Below are 25636 nucleotides of genomic sequence, written 5' to 3'. Positions count from 1 at the left end.
GATCCGGTCCATAATTTTATCGGGTTGAAACATTTATCGACATATTAGTCATAGTATCATCATTTGAATACAAAAGTTGGTAGGTCAGTAAAACTCCACTGGGGTCGTAGAGCCACGAAGAAGCTTGTAGAGGAATTTCATAGGCAGACAACCAAACCGTGGGAAGCTCAAACCGTACAAAAAATTGATTCCATCGTAACGTGGGTGGCGTGGAGGCTTTCCATGCTGTGTTGTATAGGTTGTATACCGAGAAATTGGTACCTACAACCCCCCTAGGATGGGAACGAAAAGCGATAAAAAAATATTTCGTCTAGCGCTTGAACTTGCGCTTTCGATAGCCTATTTATTGGCACGATTTCGATCAGCTGATGGTGAATGGGGGTGAATTTAGTTTTCAGAATGCAATGTGGTGCGCACACTGTGCATATTAACCCGTATAGGCCTGAGTGAAAGCAAAAGTACTTTTTGTCAGTATACTGGCTCACATATCTAGTTTCTAGAAGTGCAGAGGAGCTCGGGAATATTCCTATGGCCGGAGTTATTCCGGTGGGTTAGTGGGTCAAGTCGGGAAAAACAGCTATTTTTTGGGACATGCCAAGTTATCTTTATTTTTTGCAGTGACATCCATTAAAGTTTACATAAATCATTAAGATCTGATATTCAGCATTATAAATAAAGGTTTTTGAACCGTTCAGAATGTATAGATCGAACATAATAGTTCACTAAAACGCGTTCCCGTAAGCTTGGCACAGGTGTTTAGATACATATTAGCGATTTTATATTATAGTGGGCTTCGTAGCCGTGCGGTTAGTGTCACTGAGGCATTTAGCCGCATCGTGCTAAGGAGTGTGGGTTCGATTCCCGCCTCAGGCCGGAAAACTTTTCGACAGGAATGTCTTCCGACTGTGCCACTGGGCGTTGCATGCTAGTCCGTTGTCTAGTGTGGTGCTTCCTTCGAAGGGCAAACAGCCCACTGGAAGCATTAACGTGTAGTGTCTTAAAAAAAAAAAAAAAAAAAAAAAAATTGAGCTGCTCCGGGACCCGAAAATGGACATTTGTAGGATCAATCAATTGAGGGGCCCAGATAGCCGTAGCGGTAAACGCGCAGCTATTCAGCATGACCATGCTGAGGGTCGTGTGTTCGAATCCCACTGGTCGAGGATCTCTTCCGTAAAGGAAATTTTCTCGATTCCCAGGGCATAGAGTATCATCGTACCTGCCACACGATATACACATGCAAAAATGGTCAATCGGCAAAGAAAGCTCTCAGTTAATAACTGTGGAAGTGCTCATAAGAACACTAATCTGAGAAGCAGGCTTTGTCCCAGTTGGGACGTAACGCCAGAAAGAAGAAGAAGAAGGATCAATCAAATGCAGGAAACATGGTTATCCGAATCAATCGTTTCTCAAAAGGTTTATACTGATGCGATTTTTCTAAAATTTCTTGATATAGTGGCTACATTATAGCCGATTCCAGAAATTATTTGTAACTCGAAATTTGCCTACCTCCAGGGGCACAAACGCACAGCACCCTTTTCACCCGACCTGACCCAGTGAACCACCGGAATAACTCCGGCCACAGGAACGTTCCCGAGATCTTCTGACCATTTTTTGTAACTAGATATGTGTACGAGTCTACTGACAAGAAATGATTGAAATCCGTTATGTATTCACTGAGCGGTCAGACCTTAAGGTATTTTTTTTTCACTCAGGCCTATATGGGTTGAAGTATATAAAATAGACTGGCCCTTAAACAAAAAAGTTGTAAAACGCAACGGGGCACCCCCTAGATATGTGCCTTAGGGTAAGAAAAAATGTCTCTCAAAATTTCAACTCAATTGGTTGCGCCACCAGCTGGCGCATTCAATTCGAAGTTTGTATGAGATTTTCGGTTCAAATATATTGAAAATTGACCCTTGGTCACTGTTTCGTTCTGTGTACTAATTGATCGAGTTCAATTGGGCCCAGAATGACAAATACACTAGCTGATACCCTAATGATGATAATTGCAGAAGGTTGTACTAGATTTAAGCTCATTTTCATTACCATTTCAGTTGTTGAAAGTAAGGCTTAGATCAGAACTCCCGTACAGTCACATATATGCATGTGTCTTGCGCAGCAGCTCGCCAGCGTCATAGGTGGCTATGATGCACCTAGTAGTAACCATCATGCTATGTTGAAGAAATGCAGAGCTGTGTTGCAGATCTACTTCAGATAAGGCCCAAACGCAATGATAGCGGAACGGCAACGGAATGCGGAACCGGTTCGCCAGCATGAATCACAACATCTCTACTAAGCTGACAACGAATGAAATTCGACCAACACTGAGTCGACAAGCTGATTATAGTTCATGCTGGCGAACCGGTTCCGCATTCCGTTGCCGTTCCGCTATCATTGCGTTTGGGCCTATAGTTAAAACACCAACTTTATCACTTTTAATCATGATACAACCTTCTACAATATTGTTCGCTATGGTATCAAGTAGAGTTTTTGACATTCTGGGTTCAATTGAACGCGATCAACAGTTTTCCTGAACCAAACAGTAGATGATGTACTGTTTCCCATATGTTTGAGCTGGGAATCCCATATTAACTTCAATTCAAATGCGCCAGCTCATGGAACGACCAAATGAGCTGAAATTTTCAGGAAGTCTTCCTCTAATCCTAAAGAATAATTCTGGGGGTGCCCCGTGGAATTATACAACTTTATTTTTCTTCCATACTGAGATGGGCCAGTCTAATATAAAAGCTCAAAACATTGTTAAGAACTTGTGCAGTTAAAGTACTGCAATACATACAGTATCGTACATAAAAAGGAACCAAAGCCGTTTACTCATACAAAATAGTCTATTTCAGAACGGTGGAGATATAGCTATCTGAAGTTGACCATTTTGTATAAGGAAACGGCTTTTTTTTTCATTTTATATGTACGATACTGTACATAAGGTACCCTGAGTGGGTCCTGAAAACGATAATTCAGACGAATTGTACAATAGGTATATTTCCAAAAACATATATTTTTCAAATCTATCGGAGCAGTTACATTGCGGTAGCATATTCGCTGCTGTTTGCCCGAATGAGAAGTAAATAGCTTGAAAATATTGGAAACTTCACAAGTAAGTTTGACAAATGGGCTATATAGATGCACTTACCCCGTTTCGCGAGGCAAGTAGGTCACATTCAATTAAATTTAAATAAATAAATTAAATATTGATCGTTGTTATTGAACAAATAGGCAATCAATCAAAGTATTTCATGTATATCAGGTTTCAATTATAATCTATGTAACATTTTTAGAATATTTTTTTTATTGTAATGTTCAGTAAAAAATGACAATAAGGCTATCTATGAGGACTTTTCGTGATAGGACTGACAGCTAAAAGTGTGAATGCAACCGAAATGAAATAGTAAACAAATTATGCGAGTGTTATCGGAGCTTTACATTTTCCTTTGCAATCGAAAATTCACTCCGATCGCGAAACGTCAAAAGCACATGGTAAATGTGGTAGTAATGTATATAGCTAAGTAGGCCATGCTAACAAAAATGAGGATTATCATTCAATCTGTCAAGTCCACAAGTACCACATTGGCGACGAGCAAGAACCCAAGAAAAGCGGATAAACCAGTCGGAAGTTGGATCGGAATAGATCTCAAGGCATCTATAAAGGGTAACTATAAACGTCTGATTTTCCGAAAGATAGAATCTTATCGGATCAGATTCGAGGGAAAAAGAAAAGTCTCGCCTCAATTGAGGGAGATGCCTTAGCGGTGGATGAAACTCCACCCGGAGAAGGCAAGAAAGTCTCGCCTCAAAGGAGGGAGACGCCTTAACGGTGGATGAAAATCCATCCGGAGAAGGCAAGAATGTTTCGCCTCAATGAAGGGAAACGTCTTAACGGAGGATGAAAATCCTTCCGGAGAAGGCGCATATCTCGCCTCAATGGAGGGAGATGCCTAAAGGGCGAATTAAAATCCATCAGGAGAAGGCAAAAATGGACTCAAGGAACGTAGAAGAAAATTTGAAAATTTAACCGCAACATCATAGAGATAGAAATGAATACGGATGTCAAAACCGGATATAAATTCGGGTTTCTATGGTAAATAAATCTCCTGTAGAAGAAAAAAGATTCCTAAGAAATAGGTAAATGTCCAACTGAAAAATTTATAAAAAAGAGACCTACATGCTCAATAAATGTTGCAAATATTCATCTTAACGTGCATGAAATAGAGCAGCCACAGGATTGATCTGAATCGCTGAAAAAATAATCAATGTCAAACAAGACCATCTCTCGTTATAGAAAAGGAAATGTGGTAGTTATGTATATAGCTAAGTAGGCCATGCTAACAAAAATGAGGATTATCATTCAATCTGTCAAGTCCACAAGTACCACAGTAAACAAAAAAAAACAGCTGATCGCAGGTCTCATGGATTGTCTTATGATTAAATCAATTTTCAACACCTTTATGCAATGGATCATTAAAATAATCAAAACGGCCTCTATGAAAAGCACAGATAGCGCCACCGTAGTCTCGTGTGTTTGACATAGCACTGATGCTGTCATAATGTTAAATCACATATACGGTGTCGCCGCTGTTTTGATGCGGTGAGTGCCGAAAGAGTTACTTTCAATGATCCATAAAGTAAAGAGCGTATTTTTTTTTTCTCTCCAAAATAATTGCTCTCTGGACTCCCCAAAAATGGGTGGCATGTTTCTTTTTGCTCGCGGGTGCTGTCAGTTAAATCGAAGATGGCGTCGAAACAGCAAGCATTCCTCGAGCGTGTTTTACAGTTTGACGTACGTGCAGAAAGTAAGAAACCCGATCAACTTGCCCCAGTTCTGTTCCATTTAGTGAACAAAAATAATTGACTGACAAAGGATACGAAGCAGTTGACCACGAGGATCCGGAATTTTATACGGAAGATGGACATCAGCACCGTCCAGCGCTCTTGTGAGAGCATCGCGACCAAGTTGCGTCGTACCATTGATCAGGGCCCCTAATTCAATATTCATACACGTAATTTTTTAAAGAAAATATATGTGTTTTTAAAAAGAAAATTATTGAAAAAAAATGGTTTCTCAAATTTATTATCAAACAAATTATTCTCAAATTATTATTATTTTTTTAGAGACTCCCTCCAACCTCTTTCACTCACTTCACCTAACATATACACTATCACTTTTGAAATCACATAGCCCTCCTTCAAATGATGCTTGAACGATGATTTTGTAAAGGTTGGTAACATGGAACTAGTTTATTTTAAATAACTGGAATCATTCATTTTATTCCTAGAGCTAAACTGGAAACGTCAAAATATTCAGTCTGTGTAAGCAGCTTCCCTAAAAATTCATGTGAATTTACGTCATATGTGCCCGACAGCTTGGACGTTAATTAACAAGAATGGCGCATTTTTAAGTGCAAATAATTACCATATAATTTCTTCTTCTTCTTTCTGACGCTAAAGAAGCCTGTTTCTCAACTTCTCATGAGCACTTCCACAGATATTAACTAACAGCTCTCTTTGTCAATCGACCAATGTTGCATGTGTATATCGCGTGACAGGTACGATCATACTCTACGCTCAGGGAACTCGGGAAAATTCCCTTTTCGAAAAGATGCTCGACCGGCTGGACTCTAACCTACGACCCTCAGCATGATCTTGCTTAGTATCTGCGCGTTTACCGTTATGGCTATCTGGCTCCCAATATCAAATTTACTTTATTTTATTTTTTAAATCGAGTCTATTTGCTTAAAATGGAATTTAAGTCATTGTAATACAGTAGAGACCCGATTTTGTCAGCCCCCCGATGAATTTTAGCCTGACAAATTGGGGAACCTGACAAAATCGAGACACATTTTTGTTTCTGTTTTTCAAATTTTAACGTGTTAATATTTGCTTATGAACTACGTTTACGACCTACTTAGCCTTTAAAGGGAGCGAGGGACATGGGCGTAGTCAAGGGGAGAAAAGCGGCCCTCACAATTTCATTCTCAAATTTCGCGCCAAAGGATCCCTTTGATCGCCAATTTTGCTCTGGCCTGTAGGACAACCGACATCAATCTGAATCTTAGTTCTACCTAACCGTTGAAATATCTAAAAAAAATCTTAGGACACCGGAATTCCTAAGAAAAATCAAACGAAAATTTCTTTAGGTTTTTTATTTCAGAATTTCTTTTAAAATGGCATCAGTAATTGCTTCGAAGCTCTTCTTGCAATTCCTTTAAGTATAATTCATAGAATATTTCAACTGGAGATTTCTATGTAAATTTTAAAATATTTTTAAATTCATCCAGAACTGTTTTTAAGATTTTTATAGAGTTGTTTTAAAAGTTTCGCAGGAATTTCATCCAGAATTTGACCTGGTATTGTTGTAAAAAAATTGTTTCCAGTATGAAAATTAAAAAATAATATTTTTAGAAACTTTCTTTAGTTTGCGATTTTTTTGTGTTCTTAGAGGTATTCATAAATGACATTCGATAAACTCGTGAATAAATATCTGAAATTATTTCTATACCTATGGGATGATTAAATGCTTGAAAAAGATCTTCGTGAAATTCCTGGTCGAATTATTGAAAAATCTCGTGAGATGATTCTAGTAAGAATCCTTCATAATTTTAGCAATTTTGAAAAAAAAAATATAAGTGAAATTAGAGAAATTTCTGAAGGAATCTCTAAGACAGATTTAAGAGGAGTTTTTGAAACTATTGATGAGTCCTAGGCCAAGAATAAGAATACTGTGAGCAAATTTCATCAAAATGTAGTTTTGAAGGGATACTTTCAAGAGCTTATAGAGTTATTCAAGGCAGAAAACCAATAAAACATTAGGAGCAAATTTTAAAGGAAATCTTCGAGATATTACTTTGAAAAAAAAAAAACCGGAAAGAATGTAACAAAATGTGACCAATGAGTTAAATTTCCAGTACAAACGGTTGCCTGGTTCTCTTGATTTGTGCTCTTGAAAATTCAAGATTTGGCTTCGATGCATCTTAACCTTTAGAGAAATTCTTAGAGGAATTCATGAATGAACCTACATACCAAATTTCTTTTTCGTGATCTCGGCTGTGTTTTTCGGTTTTTCATTTTTAACAAATAATTGCCTGGTTGCCAAGTAACGAATCACGATTTACTGATACTCGAGAATGTATGTAATTCGTTTGTCGACTACTCAGCTGTGCATATCTCCATTGCGGACTGTTGATAAAACCTTCGAAGATGTTTTCAAAAAGTCTGATGTTTGGAAGACTTTTAAAGTTTTATAATCTACCATGACGTAACTACTGTATAAATACGAGTGCTGGAGACAATCTTTGAAGAATTCAAACACAAGATTAATTCTCATAGTAAAATTGTTCTTTTGTACAGAGGGAAAAAGGATTGTCATTGCCCCCTCTGGCTACGCTCATGCGTGCATGACATCGAACATCATCATCAGTATTAATGTAAACGGGTACTTCATGACGAAGACAATTTTTGGATATATTCAAGATAAGCTGACAAAATCGGGTCAAAAAGCTGACAAAATCGGGGGCAGACAAAATCGGGTCAGTACTGTATTAGTTTTTAGTAGTGTGTAGGATTGAAAGAACTATGACGGATAGCTTACATATAACAGGGAATTCAAAAACCCGTTTAAAAAGGATTGACAAAATCAGGTCAAAAACCATATTAAAGAATGAATTTGATTTTTGAAATTGTTACATACTTATATTCCAGCTAATTTAAAAATTACATAGAACAATCAATATTTTTAATGTATTTAAATATTTGGAAACTACCAGATTTGAAAATAAAGACACTGACAATGCTTCTAATAAGACAATACAGAAGACAGCTGCTAACAGTAGACTTTTTGGTTTGCCATGAGCTTTTAAAGATTCACAATCGGTGTGACCGTTAGATTACTGGAAAATGGAAAGCTCGACCATACTCGTAAGTTTTGTTTTCTCTTTCGTTTCGGTTGCATGTACATTTTTAGCTGTCAATCCTACCGTGGAAAGTTTCCTGGAAAGCATTATGTACGATTATGGCCTTTAAAGGGAGCATCACACGAATCAACGGACTAGCATGCAACGCCAAATGGCACAATCGTAATACGTATCTTACGAAAAAAGTACTGCAGCGGGAATTGAACCTAAACTCCTTTGATCGATACTGCTAGTTACTTTGCAACACTATACGCATGGCAATAAAGTACAGATTTTTATTTTTAATATATCAGCTTATCTAAGTCTCAAAATTCAAGATTTGAACAATATAATTTTAAACGTAAAAGGAATGAAACGATATTTTTTATATGAGCGGATAATCTAGACTCCATAACTTCATACATTGTTTAATAGTTAAGTAGAGTATTTCAAACGCATTTCATACATCATAAACAACATATTTGCGAGTAATACCAGCAGGGGCCTTCCTTAACCGAGTGGTTAGAGTCCACGACTAAAAATCAAAGCCATGCTGAAGGTGTCTGGGTTCGATTCCCGGTCACTCCAGGATCTTTTCGTAATGGAAATTTCTTTGTCTTCCCTGGGCATAGAGTTTCATCGTAGTTGCCACATAATATACGAATGTGAAAATGGCAACTTTGGCAATACAAGCTCTCAGGTAATAACTATGGAAGTGCTCATTGAACACTAAGCTGAGAAGCAGGCCCTGTCCCAGTGAGGATTTAATGTCAAGAAGAAGAAGAAGAAGACCAGCATGGGCTGCATACATCAATAGTATTCCATTTAAACGACTCTGTGGTTCGGAAGCATATAGTAAGTAAAGGTTTTCAGCTTCAGTTGTCAAATTTCACAAATATTATGGCAGATATTGAACCGGCATACATTGTAGAACACCAAAATGGAATATCGCGTTAACATGGTAATGATCGATTATTAAAGCAAGGGAAAATTCAAAAATTACGTCCATTGTTTTTAAGTCAATCTAAATCCTCCCCATGTCCACTAACACGCTTTTTCTCACATGCACTGTCGCACTTTCATACACCTCCACTCTCCTAAATGATTGACGTAATTTTTGAACGTTCCCCTAAACTTTTACTTTGTCTTAAACTTGGCTATAGGAGATTTAAAACATTAAAGGCCCAAACGCAATGATAGCGGAACGGCAACGGAATGCGGAACCGGTTCGCCAGAACGAATCACACCATCTCGACTGAGCTGACAACGAATGAAATTGAACCAACACTCAGTCGACTAGCATGTTATAGATCATGCTGGCGAACCGGTTCCGCTTTCCGTTGCCGTTCCGCTATCATTACGTTTGGGCCTTAAATGTGATTCCCAATGTATTTCAAATATGGACGTATAAAAATTAATGTTTTTAAACCAAAGCTATGAGTTTCTGTTACATAGTTTTCGAACGGTACATCATCCTTATGATTCGTATGAAATCACTCATTCATGTTTTAATGCAATATTATGCACTATTGTGGACATTTGAACCAGATTCAGCCACTTAATTCGATCAAAATACTGGAAATGAAAATTGGTAGTCCACAACGAACATCGACCGGGTAAGTGCCGGCACCAGCACAATTGTGCTGGTCCCACTTTGTCCCTCCAGAAATCTTTGCTGTTTGAATCAATTTTCATTTGGTCTTCACCATTTCAAAGAATGACTCTTCCACTCTCGATTCGTATTTGTGCATACCTAGAAAAAATGAATAGTTGAAAAGTTGCGACAGATAATACTTTTTCAATTCTTACGGTGTTTGTTTACTTTTTGTTTACCCTGAGCTGGTGTTTTCTAAACACGATGTAAACAAAAGCTGTTGTGCTTGATTACAAGTATCAATGATAATTCAATAATCGAAATCGAAAAAGTTTAGTAAAACAATGATTTATTGGCTGAAATAATCATTCAATGTCAAGGGTGCCGAACAGCACAATTGTGCTGGTTCGTCCCGAAAGGGATATATCGCAATCTTTTAGGGTAATATTTGTTCTGGCCTGGATATCTGTTCTCTGTGCTCTTTCTGTAGGTATAAAAAATTGAAACATTAAGGTGAAACATCTCGGAATCCAAATATGCCGGCACAATGGCCGACTTATGCCCCTACTCACGATTTCAAAGGCATTAAACTGGAGAAATCTTATATTAAGCTTTCTGCTAGTGCACAAAGCCAAAATAAAATGTGCACTGTTATTGGATGCTTTCTTCGCGAGATTTGTGCCTTTGAAGTTTTAATGCAATTTTAGAAGTTGATTCCAAACTGTTTCACCTTAATGTCCACTAAAACTGAGAAAATACGGTGGGAGGTGGGTGATATGGGCGTAGCTCAAGGGATCAGCATAATTTCACCACCCACTTCCCTCCCAACCGCAGCACGTAACAGAACGTAACGCCGCATAACACAGTGAAAGCTCCGCCTTTTCGATTGGTGCCGTTTTGTTTCAGTGCTTCGATTTCCCCTCCTTTTCGGCGTTTTGACATTTCTCCTCACGTCAGATTGTTTTGGTATTGCGTGATTTTTTACTGGAGCAGTGGGAGCGATCGTCAGAGTTTCCGAAAAACCCGGAATTTTCATTGAAATTCACTAGGAAAAGTGCACCGTTCGTTCAAAATGTTATCCCTAGCTGGTAAAGTATTAACGAGGAGTGCCATCGGCGGCAGGAGCTGTCTGATTCAGGTAATATTTGCCGCTTTGGAAAATTTTTGGTTTCATAACCACAATGTTGATTTGGATTGTAGGAAGTTGCAAAAGTCGCCGGAGCCTCCAGTCGGAATTATCACATTGCTTGCGGAAATCGAAACGACCGCCCGATCGAAAATGCCCTGAAGCTCCAGAACAGGTTCGTCACCCCAATCACAGCCGCGGTTTTGGTGCGGAACATCAGTACTGATGAAGTTGGTAGAAGTGCTTTGGACACAATCCCGGAACCGCCGCCGATCCCTTCCGCTGCGCCTGAAATAAGCGACTTGGTGTCCAGTGTGGCCGCCAATGGGGAACCAACGTTCGCCTCGCTCGGCTTAGGTGGGTGGACTCCGGTCGGAATCGTCCAGAACTGCATGGAATTCCTTCACGTCGGTTGTGATCTGCCCTGGTGGGGGGTCATCGCTATCGGAACGATTTGCGTTCGGTTGGTGTTGTTCCCGCTGGTTATTGCCAGTCAGCGGAATGCGGCCAAAATGAACAACCATATGCCACAGATGCAGGTGTTGCAGATGAAGATGACGGAAGCCCGGCAAGCTGGCAATTCTATTGATTCCGCGCGATACGCCCAGGAAATGGTTGCCTTCATGAAGGAAAAGAACCTAAACCCACTGAAGAACATGCTGGTGCCTCTGGCTCAGGCTCCCATCTTCATCTCGTTCTTCATGGGCTTGCGGCAGATGGCCAACACCCCCGTGGAGTCGATGCGCGAAGGCGGCCTCTTCTGGTTCACCGATCTGACGGTTTGCGATCAGTTCTACGCGCTGCCAATCATCACCAGCATAACCATGTTCCTGACCATTGAGCTCGGAACGGACAGCGCCCGGATGTCCGCCCAGAACATGCAAATGGTCCGGTACGTGCTCCGAGCGATGCCGCTGTTCATCTTCCCCTTCACCATCAACTTCCCCGGGGCCATTCTGTGCTACTGGGCGTGCAGTAATTTCTTCTCGCTGCTGCAGGTGGGCTTCCTGAGGATTCCCAAAGTAAGGGATTACTTTAAAATCGAACGGCTGGTTACGCACAAGCCGGAAACTCTGCCCATCAAGAAGAAGAAATTCACCGAGGGAATGAAGGATTGTAAGTACTGATTTAAAAAGTAGATCACTTTATAGAGAATATGTCATTATTTGAATGCAAGTCTCTATTTTTAATGGAAGGTCACTAGTCACTATTTTAAACAAAATAGTGTCTAAAATCACTGTTTTCGACATTCTACTTGCAGCTTATCCTAGAGTACAATTCTAAAAGCTTCGAAGAATACTTCAGATACTCTTACACGATTATTCCACAGATCGTCGCGAATATCTTTCAGATTTTTCGAGGAAAAGCTTCGGGAATCATTCTCAGAGTTTCTCCATTAATTCTTCCAGCAATTCGTTCAGCGATTTGTCAGTAGATGCATACAGTAATTTTTCCAAAAATCGCTATAGGAAATCCTTAAGCGTTCCAACGCTACTACTCTCGGTAATTTCCACTGGGATTACAGTGATTTTTTCTAAGACTAGCACAAGAGTCTTGGTCAGGATTTTCTCCATTTTTTTCCATTTTTTCTTGCATCGATACTTTTAGTTGTTACCCTAAGACAGGCCTGCCCATCCTTTTTGAATCGTGGGCCAAATTAGACAGCATCCATTTATTACGTAACGCTAAAATTGGAAAATTTTGACCTCCTCCCCCTCCGTAATGCTTTTTGTATGAAAAATTTATGAGCCGTAACGTTTGAGCCTACCACCAGCCTAGCGGCGGGCTAAACTTTTCTGGAAGTATGCTAAGCTTATAAAAAGTTTCAAAATTATTATATCAGTTTGCCAATGAAAACAAAAGTTCATAATAATAATTAACATCTTTGCGGTTTACTGGTGGTTAAATTTACTTAAATATTTATTACATACATTGATTATGTATTTTCTATTCGCAAAAATGCCATAAGCGCCAGATTCATTATGTCAAACCATATCGTTCGATTTGATATATAGGTAGCTATATTTTTTTCTGAAAAGTTTATCGTTATTTTATCCTGAAAATAATTGCTTAAGATGTCAAATTTCCGAAGCCTACTATTTTTGACAAACAGACAAAATTTTAAGAAATTTTGTACAAAATATTTATTGTTTTGCTTGTAATTTTTCAGTTTTAATACCATATATCATCTAGGCCTATGTCATTTCTTGGCTGAAATAGAGCTGTTTGTTTGTTTAATTATTTTACGGAAGTTTCAATAAAAAAAACAGGGTCATTGTGTATAGGCTATTCTTGCGATCATTCAAGTTCGGGCCGGTGTTTTTATCGCTATCCACTTATCCATTTTTGCCAAGGGCATAATGTTTAATATATTTTTTCAATGCTAACTGGAAAATGACTAAGCTATAAACATGCTTGAAGTAGAAGTTTTTCAATTAAAAAAGCTCCAAATAATGATGAATATTCATGCGGTTAACTATGTCAAACCTTGCACAGCTTTTCTATGTTGGACAGTTTTTCATACCGCGTGCATGAAGTACTCGTAGTATATTGGATTTCAGCCAATGATTCCAAAACGAAAACTTATTGCAATGCACAGATGCATTCACTCTAATCAAAGACGAAATAAAGACGATCATTTCGCTTCCATTTGCCTTAAATTTGATGGCAGGTTAGGTAATATACAAACATATAAAATACTGAGAGTGTAACAAACAAACGGGTGCAAGTATAACACAAGTTTGCCAAACTTCGGAACTGAGCGTAGTACGGAGAAACCGAATATAGTACTCAAAACAATTTTATTAGTTTTTCAAAAATAGTGGGCTTTGGAAATTTTACATCTTTAGCAATTAATGTCATAAAATAACGATCAAATTTGTCGAAGAAATCATATACATACCTTAATTGTCATTCGACCGAAATGGTTTGATATGAGTCTGGCGCTTAGGTCATTTTTGCGAATAGAGCAATGAAAAGGCAATGTATATAACATATATTTGAGTGAATTTAGCTACCAGTGAACCGGAAGAATGTTAATCATTATTTTGAAATTTTGTTTTCATTGGAAAACTGCTTCATTGTGATGTAGAATAATTTTTAACACATTTATAAGCTTTGCATACTTGCAGATCGCATAGAAAAAATATATTAAATATCATATCCTAGAAATTAAAAGACAATAATGCTCTGACCTTTCTTAAGTAGATGACGATAAAAATAACTGCCCGAACTTGCCCGATCGCAAGAATGGCCTATACGCAATATCCCTGATTTATGGAAATATTCTTTGAAAAATCAAACAAAATTTCATTTTTTACATCCAATTTTTACCAGACCTGCTTCATGCCAATAAATGACATAGTCATAGGCGATATATGGCATTTTAATTGAAAAAATACATGCAAAACTCAAATATTACGTTTTTGAGCACCATTTTCTCAAAAATTGTCTATATTTTAAAAATAGTAGGCCTTGGAAATTTGACGTCTTCAGCAATAATTTGCAGCATAAAACAATGAACAACTTTGCCGAAGAAACCATACACCTAAAATGTCATTTGGCCGAAATGGCATATGAGCCATTTATGCGAATAATACAAAAAAATATGACTTTATTTTAAAAAATCGGTCTCATTGAAAGGACCATTTTCGCTGAAGACACCAAACCTTTATCTCTTCATTCCGAAGAACTACAGGTTGTTTCCGCGTTTTTTCGATTCTGCCCCAGTGTGGAGCGTTACGTGATTTGTGGATGCCGCCTTAAAGAAACAATATTGTGCGGCGGGCTAAACTTTTTTTAATGTCGCAATTTCATATTTTTTTATCATTAGAAATAATGGGCATATCTTTTGGAGAAATTGAAAACAGGTATTTGTTTCTGATGATCTTGCACAAGATTTTGTGAGAAATGTGCTCATGATTACGTCAGAATCCAGCAGAGGATTATTAAAAAAATCCTAGAACCTCATAAGAATATTGTTTAGAGTTTTATAAAAATCATTCTCCGAATTCAATCTGAAATTTTTGTAGATTCTGTCAGGATCTAACCTAGTGTAGTTTGAAAATCTTTTCGAGGGTTTTCTAAGAAAGAAATCCTTAAATTTGGGACAATCTAGCGTTAGATTCTGTGCAAATTATCCTTGGGATTCCGTCAGGACCCCATACAAAATTCATCTTAAATTTTGTTTCTAGATTTTGAAAAAATCTGTTCTACTCTGATATCTATAATGAATTCATTGAAGATAATGTCCGAAATTCGGTGATTCTAGCTGAAATCATGCTAAGCATTCTATGACAATCTTGTGCTACATTTTGTGAGAATTCTGCTCACAAAAACTTTTCGTGAAATTTATGGGACAATTTTGTTTAGGTATAATTTTATAAACTAATTATTTGCCTAATATTTGTTATAATTTTTCTCATGTATACAATTCGAGAATCCACCTTGTGTTTCAGTGAGATTATGTTTGGTCACATTTTTTTTGTTGACAACATAAAATTAATTTTATTTATTAATAGTAAAAGGAATTTTTACGAGATTTCTTGTATGTAGTTCTGCTAAACTAGAGCTTTGATTTTCAATCATTCCCGATATTGAGCAAATTTGGACGGATAAAAAAACTTATGTGTAGAATACCTATGCCAAATAGGGTAACGGTCGTATTTTGGACCCCCTAAGGAAGTCATTTTAGTTTTTTGTCCCAATCAATTAATTGCACAGCGTAACCAAGTCAAAGAACATGCCAACATGTAGAGAAAAGCTTCCTCTACGAGATAAAAATGCCCATACGGTCATGTAGGATCCCAAAAACGTCGAAAATAACTAAATTGTGAAGCACTATTTTTTATTATTTTGGACACACCAATACATTTTGGACCCTCAAAATATATATTTTCAACCCCCGGCATTATATCGTTTGGCGACAAAGTCCACGACACTGGTTGTATAATATGCTTGTCTATTGTCCAATCAACCGATTAACAATGGAAACCCAAAGAAATTCTACGCTTTTAGTTCAGAAATTTGAAAAAAGTTATTGTTTATATGTTTATAATATGTAGTCTAAAGGTGTATTTCACAATAAGTTCCTAAGAAAAATAAAGATTTCAATGGAAACACAAGTTAGGTATACCGTAAACGTACCATATTTGACGCGGGTCCAAACTTGATGCATTTTATTATCATAAATTAATTCTAGTTCAAACTAGCACTCGACTATTAATTAAATCTTCATTTGCTTGTTATTGATGGAATCTAACCGAAAAAACAATATTTTTGATTAATAATAGGCAAAAACTAAAATTTATTTGAAAATACATCCGTCAGTGCGTCAACTTTTTCATTCCTTATTGAATATGCTAAACATTGTTAATCAATTTTCGTGAGAATATTACGCTGTTTTACTACAATATCATCAATAACAGTCAATAATATTCTTTTTGCAATTTCTTATCGTAATAGGCTGTTTTTCCTCACGCCAATCTGTCATGAAACGGCCTACTTTCCTGCACTGAAGTATGCAGAGCGGGAATAGTCATTACGCAACTGAAATCAGTGCTGTAATGATTCATTACGCAACGCTTTCTCATTACGCAACTGTTTTGAGTTGCGTAATGAATCATTACACAACAATTTTTCAGAAATTGTAAAATAATGGTGAGTGCTTTCCGTTATAATTTCTGATGCTCTCAAGTGGGCTTCGACGAAATTGCAAAAAATGTTGTACGTAACTCGTTGCAGAACTCGTTTTTTACAGCACTCGTTGCAATTATCCTACTCGGCAAGCCTCGTAGGATAAATTTACCACTCGTGCTGTAAAAATCATCATTCTGCAACTTGTTCCGTAAACTACTATTTATTCAAGAATTGATGTCGATTTTTTGTTCTATTTTTAAGGGTTAAGACATATTTTTGTACGACAATCTTCTGCGTAAGGTTAAGCACGCAATGATCTTTATTATTTACTGAACAACATGTTGGATCGAAAATAGGAAAAGAAATATTTATGGTGCTTGCCTTAAAAAATCTGTCCGCTTGACTACCCAATGCTTTGTGTATGTAACATGTAAAGGGCCATCCATAAATTACATTACGTTACGTTAGGGGGTTGTCAGAAAAACGCAACGATTAATACAAGCGAATGAACTCCTAAATTAATCTATGGAACAAAATCTAAAAACAACTTTGGACAAATATCTGGATTAATTCTGATGAAAATCCTGGAGAATTTATTTTCTTACAGCAATACTTACCCTAACGTCAAAAAGAAATCCTTAAACGGTCTTAGGTCTTCCGCCTGTAGCAATCTTTGAAAGATCTCCTAGAGTAACTACTGGAAAAATGGTGGTAGAATAGATGAAAAAAGATTTGAAGGAAATCATGGCCAGGATTTCTGGGGAAATCTCAGAAAGAAAATCGGAGTAACCCCTGTGGAAATTACTGGAAGAATTGGTGGATGAATCTCTAAAGGAATTTTTGGAGGGATCACTGGAAGAGTTTCTGAAAGTATACCAGAAGAAATCGCGCAATAATCCCTTAACGTTTCTTAGAGCCTCTATCGAGGAAAAAGTTTTTAAGAAACTAGTTTGGTTAAAATAATGGTTATAGAGACTTTTCGTCAAAAAAAGAAAGTTTTTAGAGATTCGCATTCAAATAGGTAGAGACCAATTCTGTTTGGAATAATCAAGAGCTTTCAACTCAAATGCATTGAATGTTTTCTAAATTAAAAATTTAAATTTAATAATACTGCTAAGTGTACAAAGCGATACAGATGGATGATAGCAACTGAGCTGGTAGCAAGTCAGTTTTTAATGACTTGGTCACATTTTTCGATCTGCTCACTAAAAATTCACTATTGTTAACAAAACGTCACTAAAGTCACTTTTTTACATAAAAATGGTCACTATACCCGCACGCTATGTCTAAACCAGCAGATTCTTCTTCTTCTTCCTGACGTTACGTCCCAACTGGGACAGAGTCGGCTTCTCAGCTTAGTGTTCTTATGAGCACTACCACAGTTATTAACTGAGAGCTTTCTTTGCCAAATGACCATTTTTGCATGTGTATATCGTGTGGCAGGCACGAAGATACTCTATGCCCTGGGAATCGAGAAAATTTCCTTTACGAAAAGATCCTCGACCGGCGGGATTCGAACCCACGACCCTCAGCATGGTCATGCTGAATAGCTGCGCGTTTACCGCTACGGCTATCTGGGCCCCCCAGCAGACTATAAAGATCGAATGTACCGCTGATTTTTTCCCGCTAGATATCAGTATTTGGTCTATAATTTCATAATCGAAAAGTAACAAATATTCTATCGGTAAAATTTTTCCCATACATTTTGTATAGGCTGTGTGGTACTTGACTTAACAGCTCAACAATATAAATTAATTTTCAAAAAGTCATGATCTACTAAGAAATTTGTCGAGCTACCAAAGGCTGAAATGTGTAAAAAAACGTGATTTTCATTGATTTTCATAGTTTACATATGAAAAAATAGCTAACAAGTGGAAAAAAAATCAAAATTTTACCGATGAAATATTTTTAAACCTTCCGATTATGAAAATATAACCCTAATTTCAGGCTGGGTTAGCTTTTCAAGAACTATAGATATATAGAAGGAATCCTAAACCTGGCATCTGAAAGAACTTTTTCGAAATAACAACCAAACGATTTCTAACAGTTTGTCAAAAACTTTTCCAAGATGTTCAGGAGCAAATATACTAGTTTTGCCAAAAATCATTTAAAAAATTACATTAGAATTACATTTTTTCATTAAAAAACCCTTGAAACTATTCTTCTTTTACATGACGTTTACAAAACTTTTTTCAAATGAATGCTTGAATCTGCGGTTTGAACATTGTTTGACGATAATAATAAATCAATAGTGATCAGCGGCTACACCCTAACATCAAATCCAGCCCTTAGAAATAGTAATAGTTTCATTTTGACTAAAACATTGATTCCTTTTTTTTAGCATGGACAAACATGAAAATCACCCGCGAACTGGAGGAACGTGCCCGAATCGATGAAATCACCTTCCAAAAGGCAGGCAAAGGACCCCTGGTGAAGACTTACAAATACGACCCGACCGCACCGCGACCCAGCAGCAACACTATCAGCGCGAAGAAACGGTAGACTCTTATCGGTCACCCTCTTGAACTGTTGTTGTAATATTGTACTAAAATACGAAAAAAGAAGCCCAAATATCCATAAATAAAAATGTAGTTTATTGTTCTTAACAAAACAGTCACAGCTTCTAAAACGACCCCCTGCTTAAACCGTCATCTTCACTTTATCGGAACAGCAATGCACTGATTGATGACCTCGATGAGATGGGAGTTCTCCAGGGCGGCAGCAACTCTTTCCTTGTCCGCCAGCTGCTTATTAACGGCATTCTCCGAAGCGTGCGTTCCCGGGTTGATTTCCACCGACACTTTGAAGCGAGGTGGCAAAGCCCGCAGCAACTTGACCCGAATCGAGAGCCCAATCAGCGTCGCCATGCTGCAGTGCGGAATCGTTGGAGTGAACAGCACCTTGACCGTGTTCTTCTCGTTGTCCACCGTGATCAGACTCTGCTCCAGGACGTGCAGTTCTTCCAGCGTTAGTGGGTGCTCCGGGTCGTTGATGTTGCGAATGAGATCTTTAGCAAATAGGAAATGTATAAAAATGGGCCATCATAAAACCATTTTGAGCTTACCGAAAATCTCCCGCTCATCGAAGGGATCCGCGACATCGTCGTTTTCGTCATCTTTCGTCAATCGACGTTCTTCGCACTTGCGGTAAACATGAGGGTTGATGTTCTCCAACTCGGCCATAACTTAAAGCTGGTTTCTGCAAATTATAAATCTGTCATTATTCACAAAAAAGGTTCTAATTACTATAAAACTACCTGATTATCACGAGAAATAATGCAGTTTTCTGGGAGACGTCTGTCGAAAACAATTTGCGACTCGCGAACGAACGAATTTTGACGTTTCTGTTTCTGACCTTGGCGCACATGTTTAGTTATTGTTGCAGCGGCACCACCAAGAGAGCTTTTTATGCTGAGGCGTTACGATTTTGGCTAATCATTGCGGAGGGTGGTTGATGGAGACGCGTGGTGCTTTGTGATTTCTACATTTTCTCAGTTGGATCTCAGGGCTGGTTGCGACTATTTTTGACCTGCTCGTTATTAAAAGTCACTATTCTCAACAAAAACCGACTTTTTTCACTAAAATGATCACTAAAATTGCTATTTTCGGGATCTGAAGATAAATAAGATAGTTAACCCGTTAACGCCCAATTCAGCTCCGTTTTGGTTATTCATAGTTGTATTCCCATGATTTAAACCTTATTTCACCAAAAACATTCAAGTCAATGGTGGGAATCCAAAAAAAAAAAAATATTTGAAAATCCACCGATAGAACCGAATCCACTCGGTTCAAGATATTTGAAACTAGAGCGGGGCCATACGGAATCGTGTCCGCTCAAGTGTCACAATTCTTGGACCGAGTGAGTTCAGTTCATGGGTGGGTAAGTCATTTCGTCGGTTTTTTCGTTTTTCACTCCCTTCATTCGACAGCTAAAAAACTTGTGGGCTGGCTTGTGGGCTTCGTAGTCGTGTGGTTAGTCTCACCAAATCATGATAATTCAAATCATAACCGCTCTTGTTTCTTTGTTGGTGACGTTAATATACCTATTAATGCAAAAAATAATAACGTGGTTGTCAAATACATGTCCTTGCTCGAGTCGTATGGATTTGCTTGCACAAATACAATGCCTACCAGGCCGATCAGCATGAACATTCTTGATCATGTAGTTTGTAGATTAAATGACATTCAGAACTCAAGGAATGACACAATCTCGACCTGTGAAAGTGGTCATTCTATGATCATTGCTTCCTTCAAATTAGCTGATAAAAGAGAAAAAATAACTATTTTAAAAACAATTGTAGACCATCGAAAAATTGCTGTCGAATTTAATAATTTTCTGGGTAGTGTTTGTGAAGTAACATCGTAAAATATCGTATCTACTTATAAGAATTTACTTGTGAAATATTCCAAAACTATTACCAAGAATGTAAGCACTAAAAACAGTTTTTGTCCTTGGATGAATTTCAATGTGTGGTCGTTAATAAAGCTTAAAAAAAATTACATCAAAAGAGTTAAAAGAAATCCACAAGACATACATCTAAAAGTTCTCCTAAAACACGTCTCGAACAAAGTTATCATAGCGAAGAAGCAATGCAAGAAATTGTATAACATAAACAACATTTTTGGGAAAGATGCTAAAACTGATAAAATTACCCTAATTGAGGATGGTGCAAAAATCACTGACGATCAACAAATTAGTGAAATATTCAACAATTATTTCGAGCTTAGGACAAAAATTAGCCGATAGCATTCAAGTGGATGCTGGAGTGAACCCACTTTCAAATGTAAGACGTGTGTCTAGTCCTATATTTTTGAATCCAGCTACAGCTAATGAAGTGACAATGATTATTAATGATTTGGAGCGTAAAAAAAGACCGGGCCCGATAAAATCAATGTTGATCTCATCAAAAGCAATTCTGATCACTTTTCCAGAATACTATCTGATTGTTTCAATAGAATTATTGAAACTGGCTCATTCCCAACTGACAGTTCGCTTTCAGTCTTCGTCCGAATCAGACGTGTTTCGAGACAGTGAAAGAGTGCTATTGTGGATATTGTTTCCCTTTTTTTGTATCATAGTAGTGTTTAGTTAGAGGAACGAACAATGGAACCGAAACGAGAAAATACCATCAAGCTTCGCTTTGGATCGCATACGCGGAATCCGTCCAACGAAGAAGTGTTCACGTTTTTCAAGGAACAAGGATGGAGCTGTGATGACCTGAGTGCTATGTACCGAGAGGATTTTAGCTTGTTTCTGCGCTTCCAGACGGAGGCACGTGTGAAGGATGCCCTTATTAAGCTGGGCAAGCACGTGGATTTCAAGTACGCTAACGTAGATAAGGTACAAGTATCGGTGAATTTGGCGAACGGAACGTTCCGTTATGTCCGCATTTTCGGTTTGCCGCCAGAGGTGAAGGACGAACAGATTGCTACTGTATTGGCGAAGTACGGTACCATCCATCAGATGGTCCGTGAACGATACTCTGTGGAGACGGGTTTCCCTATCTGGAATGGTATTCGAGGAGTACATATGGAGATGGTGTCCGAGATTCCGGCGCAACTCCATATCCAGAGCATCAGAGCAAGGGTCTTCTATGAAGGATTGCAGCATAAGTGCTTCGTTTGCGGAGCTTTGGATCACCTGAAAGCGGCTTGTCCAAAACGTCAGAGTGTGAACGCGCGGATGAAGCTTTCTACGGAGGAAGTTTCTGGCCAGAGAGCCGCAGCAGCCTGTGGAAGTAAGGAGCCTGGATCCTTTGCAAACGTTGTCGTCAAAGGTCTCTTGGCACAACCAGATCCCATGCCGGGTATGGTGGTGCTAACCAAAAATGGCAGTAAACCGGAGGAACTATTGGGTGCCTCTAATGTGAACAGCGTCGTGGTGCCAGCAATAGAAATATTACACTTAGAACGCTAGAGGCGCCACGGTGCCCCGACAGACCGTTATTATGTAAAAAAATTGTCCATCAAATCTGAGTACAGGGCTCGATTCCTGAGGTCATTATGCACCTCTGGACCAATTTTTAAAAAAATCCCTAGGCGGAATCTCGAGAAATCCTGATTTGAAGTTTTTGACTTAAAATTTCAATATAATTTATAAACAAATTACACAATAGCGCCGGGAAAATCTAAAAAATATCGCTCAAAACGACGGCCAAACTGTTCTTAACTAGTATATAATTGTTATAGTGATTATAATCATAAATATGTTTAACTAACTTAACTAACCAGAGTGGTTTGAGTATATTTTTATATGGCTTAAACCAGTAAGTTTAGTTCAATTGAATGAAATCTAAAAAACTAAATTTCAATTTAATGTTGTTGTTATGTTCGATAAAACTAATACTTTCAATGGTTAATATTATTTATTCACAGCCCATTTTTCGACTTTCACACTAAGTGACCAGCCCACTGAAGTCTGCCGTATTTTTATTTTTTTGAAAATATTTGCTTCTTCATACATATTGTACTACTCTTGATATAAACGTCTAGTTTTCCACCAAGTATTGTTCTCAGTACTTTACGTTACAATTAACGTATTCTGTATACTTAGCCACAACAGGGTTTTGACTACACGTAGAGCATCATTTCCACATGTCAAAAGTGTTCCAAGATTAACATAGTTGTCAACAACTTCATAAAAAAAACCCAATAAGTACTACTAAAGTTTCAACATCACTGGGAGTCCTAGTTCTTGTCTTACTTAGCTTGTTACCATGTAATTTGTTTTTATACAATTCATTGTCATCTGTTTATTGATTTCAAGGTCGCGTTCGACTCAGTGACGCAAATCTATCTGTGGCAGGAAATACTTTACCATTAACTGGGAAAGCTGATTAAGCTGATATATACAATCAAGTGTATAGATTGCATACGAGGTGTTAACTTCGTTTGTGATATTACATGAATTAAAAAAAATGGATTTCGAAATTTACTAGTCTCCATTACATTCTGATGTATATACTTTTGCAGGCTTTGTAGGCGATGACTTTATTGGAATCGATCGCAGCGCAGTTGAGCGGGCTTCCACTATCTTGAAGACACACAACTAGGATAAGCTTGTGATGCCATTTAACCTACCCACATGTACATGGTTGCATGAAGAAAAAGAAGCAGATTCAGTTGTGTTATGGCTGAGGCAGTGCTTGAAGGGGATGTAGTTGAAATTGTCGAAGAACCTTGGACGTGTGACAATTATGTCTCCCGTGCAGTAAAAGCATTTATCTGGCTACGATTATCAACTTTTATGGATTACGTAATTAGCATGAGAACCCGTTACTTGCAATGACAAATTACATTTCTACACTGTTGCCTAATAAAAGCTTATCTAACTTCATCCATTCTCTCTTTCGTAAATAATTTCCCAATAATAAACACCACTGCAATGTTTATATCTTACGATATCGCGATGCTTTATCGTATAAAGGGAACTGAAAAGAGTTTCGAAAAAAAAATAGTCTTCAATAATAATAATAAAAAAATACATGATAGCAGGGCAAGAGAGTGAGAGTCCAAGTGATGTTGAAACTCGGATAGAACTAGGCATTGAAATTGTTGAAGACTTTGTAAATCTTAGAATACTTCCGACATGTGACAATGATGTTCCCCGAGTAGTCAAAATCATGTTGTGGATGAGAAAACAGAATACGTTAATTTTAACGTAAAGTTCAAGAACAATACTCGGTGGAAAGCTTGACGTATACATCAAGAGTAGTACAAGACGTACAAAGAAGCAAATAATATGAAGAAAAATTAATACGGCAGACTTCAGTGGGCTGGTCACTTAGTGTGGAAGTCTAAAAACAAGCTGTAAATAAATAATATTAACCATTGAAAGCTTTACTTTTTTCGAACGAAGCATCACCAGTAAATTGAAATTTAGTTTTTTTGATTTCATTCCATTGAACTTAGCTTACTGGTTTAAGCCATATAAAAACATACTCAAACCACGCTGGTTAGTTAAGTTAGTTAAAAATATTTATAAATATAACATCCATAACAATTATTTACTAGTTAAGACGACCAAACGTATTTTTGGACGATTTTTTTAGGTTTTCCCGGCGCTATTGTGTAATTTGTATATAAATTATATTGAAATTTTAAGTCAAAAACTTCATATCAGGATTTCTCGAGATTCCGCCTAGGGATTTTTTTTTAAATTGGCCCAGAGGTGCAGAATGACCTTAGGAATCGAGCCCTGTACTCAGATTTGATGGACAATTTTTTTACATAATAACGGTCTGTCGGGGCACCGTGGGCGCTGTTCCTTCCATACAAGGGATGTGATGGGGATAAGTTAACCACAGTAGCCTTGATTTTCTATCAAAGCAATCCATTGGTACTCAAAGTGTCAATTCAATTGTTTTGTTTTATATCGTTCGTGTGAAAGGAGAAGTAAAACGACAACATGAGGAATACAAGTGAAATTAAATACGAATCTCTGGAACAAATTAATGGTTGAAAATATCACATTAAAAAGAATTTCAAGCAGTTCTCCATTACGTTTCAGTAGTCGGTTGTTTATTCATTGAGGAACACAACTGGAAACGATACGTACTCCAAGTGGTTGGGTGCTTTTGTGTACTTTGGTACACTGTGACGTTCGTTTTTAGAAATATAAATTTCCTACGGCAGTACAAATAAGGAATAACTAAAAAGATCTATCATATCAAGTTCGAAATTGCTTGGAAAAACGCATGTGTAGTCGATTGTACTCAATTTTTCCATCCAAAGAAAACAGTTTATTTGATTCACATTTTTTTCATCCTAATATAGTACATTATTAAAGACAACTGTTTGAAGCGGTTCACTATAAAAAGTTTAAACAACTCCCACACATTTGATATTCGCCAGTTTACATGTACATGTACATTCAAATTTTCCTCGTTCGCGGTCTTCGCGTGCAGCTTAAGAAACTTTTTTCCAGCATCAGTTGAACAGCTCTGGGAGCAAACAGCTAATTGCGATCAGTTTTGCCAACCTTTGTGAACCTAGGATAAAAAGCAGTTCTATCATGGATTTGTTTATTCTGAATGATTAATAGTTAATTACCTGTGCACTCCGGGTAACGAGACTTAGGTTTGCATTTGAGTATTACATTTTCAATGCACATGAAAACAGAATCGTTTAAAAAAAACCACAACACGCATGTGCGATAGTGAGAACTGTGACAAGATGATGTTTTGATTTTGAAAAAATGTTACTATGATTGATTTGAAGCAATTTTGACACTTTGAGTGCCACGTCTAAAATATGCATACTTAGATGTTGGTCACAAGATTAGCAGCGACATTAGCGGTCTAATTTCTTATACGTCTATTGTGCCAGCCGAACCATCGGCCGGTGAATCTCCCAGCAAGCCTGCTGTGGTAGAGTC

The 25636-nt window shown here is 37.6% G+C and overlaps 2 protein-coding genes across 3 annotated transcripts; one reads left to right on the top strand and one right to left on the bottom strand.

Moving 5' to 3' along the window:
- The first annotated feature begins 10451 nt into the window (after positions 1–10451).
- LOC5568322 (mitochondrial inner membrane protein OXA1L) lies at positions 10452–18848 on the top strand. Its single transcript, XM_001652150.2, has 3 exons — positions 10452–10636; positions 10699–11740; positions 18603–18848. The coding sequence occupies exons 1-3, from the start codon at positions 10571–10573 to the stop codon at positions 18761–18763; spliced, it is 1269 nt and encodes a 422-aa protein (XP_001652200.1). The 5' UTR covers positions 10452–10570; the 3' UTR covers positions 18764–18848.
- LOC5568323 (MIP18 family protein CG7949) lies at positions 18833–19633 on the bottom strand. Of its 2 annotated transcripts, none has more exons than XM_001652151.2 (3): positions 19518–19633; positions 19326–19459; positions 18833–19268 (listed from the first exon to the last, which is right to left on the bottom strand). In XM_001652151.2, the coding sequence occupies exons 2-3, from the start codon at positions 19441–19443 to the stop codon at positions 18916–18918; spliced, it is 471 nt and encodes a 156-aa protein (XP_001652201.1). In that variant the 5' UTR covers positions 19444–19459; positions 19518–19633; the 3' UTR covers positions 18833–18915. The 2 variants fall into 2 exon arrangements, with proteins under 2 accessions (XP_001652201.1, XP_021697067.1); XM_021841375.1 differs by having other exon boundaries at positions 19326–19452; positions 19518–19614.
- Between the last annotated feature and the right edge of the window lie 6003 nt (positions 19634–25636).

Source organism: Aedes aegypti, chromosome 2 (genome assembly GCF_002204515.2).
Source record: "Aedes aegypti strain LVP_AGWG chromosome 2, AaegL5.0 Primary Assembly, whole genome shotgun sequence".
Taxonomy (NCBI): Eukaryota; Metazoa; Arthropoda; class Insecta; order Diptera; family Culicidae; genus Aedes; species Aedes aegypti.
This window is presented reverse-complemented; position numbering and strand designations above follow the sequence as displayed.

Bases quoted from the DNA above. Each gene is read 5' to 3' on its own strand.
- LOC5568323 (XM_001652151.2), bottom strand. From the start codon at position 19,443: ATGGCCGAGTTGGAGAACATCAACCCTCATGTTTACCGCAAGTGCGAA. The intron at 19,269-19,325 runs GTAAGCTCAAAA...TATTTGCTAAAG, and splicing joins CGATGAGCGGGAGATTTTCG to ATCTCATTCGCAACATCAAC.
- LOC5568322 (XM_001652150.2), top strand. From the start codon at position 10,571: ATGTTATCCCTAGCTGGTAAAGTATTAACGAGGAGTGCCATCGGCGGC. The intron at 10,637-10,698 runs GTAATATTTGCC...TTTGGATTGTAG, and splicing joins GCAGGAGCTGTCTGATTCAG to GAAGTTGCAAAAGTCGCCGG. The intron at 11,741-18,602 runs GTAAGTACTGAT...CCTTTTTTTTAG, and splicing joins CACCGAGGGAATGAAGGATT to CATGGACAAACATGAAAATC.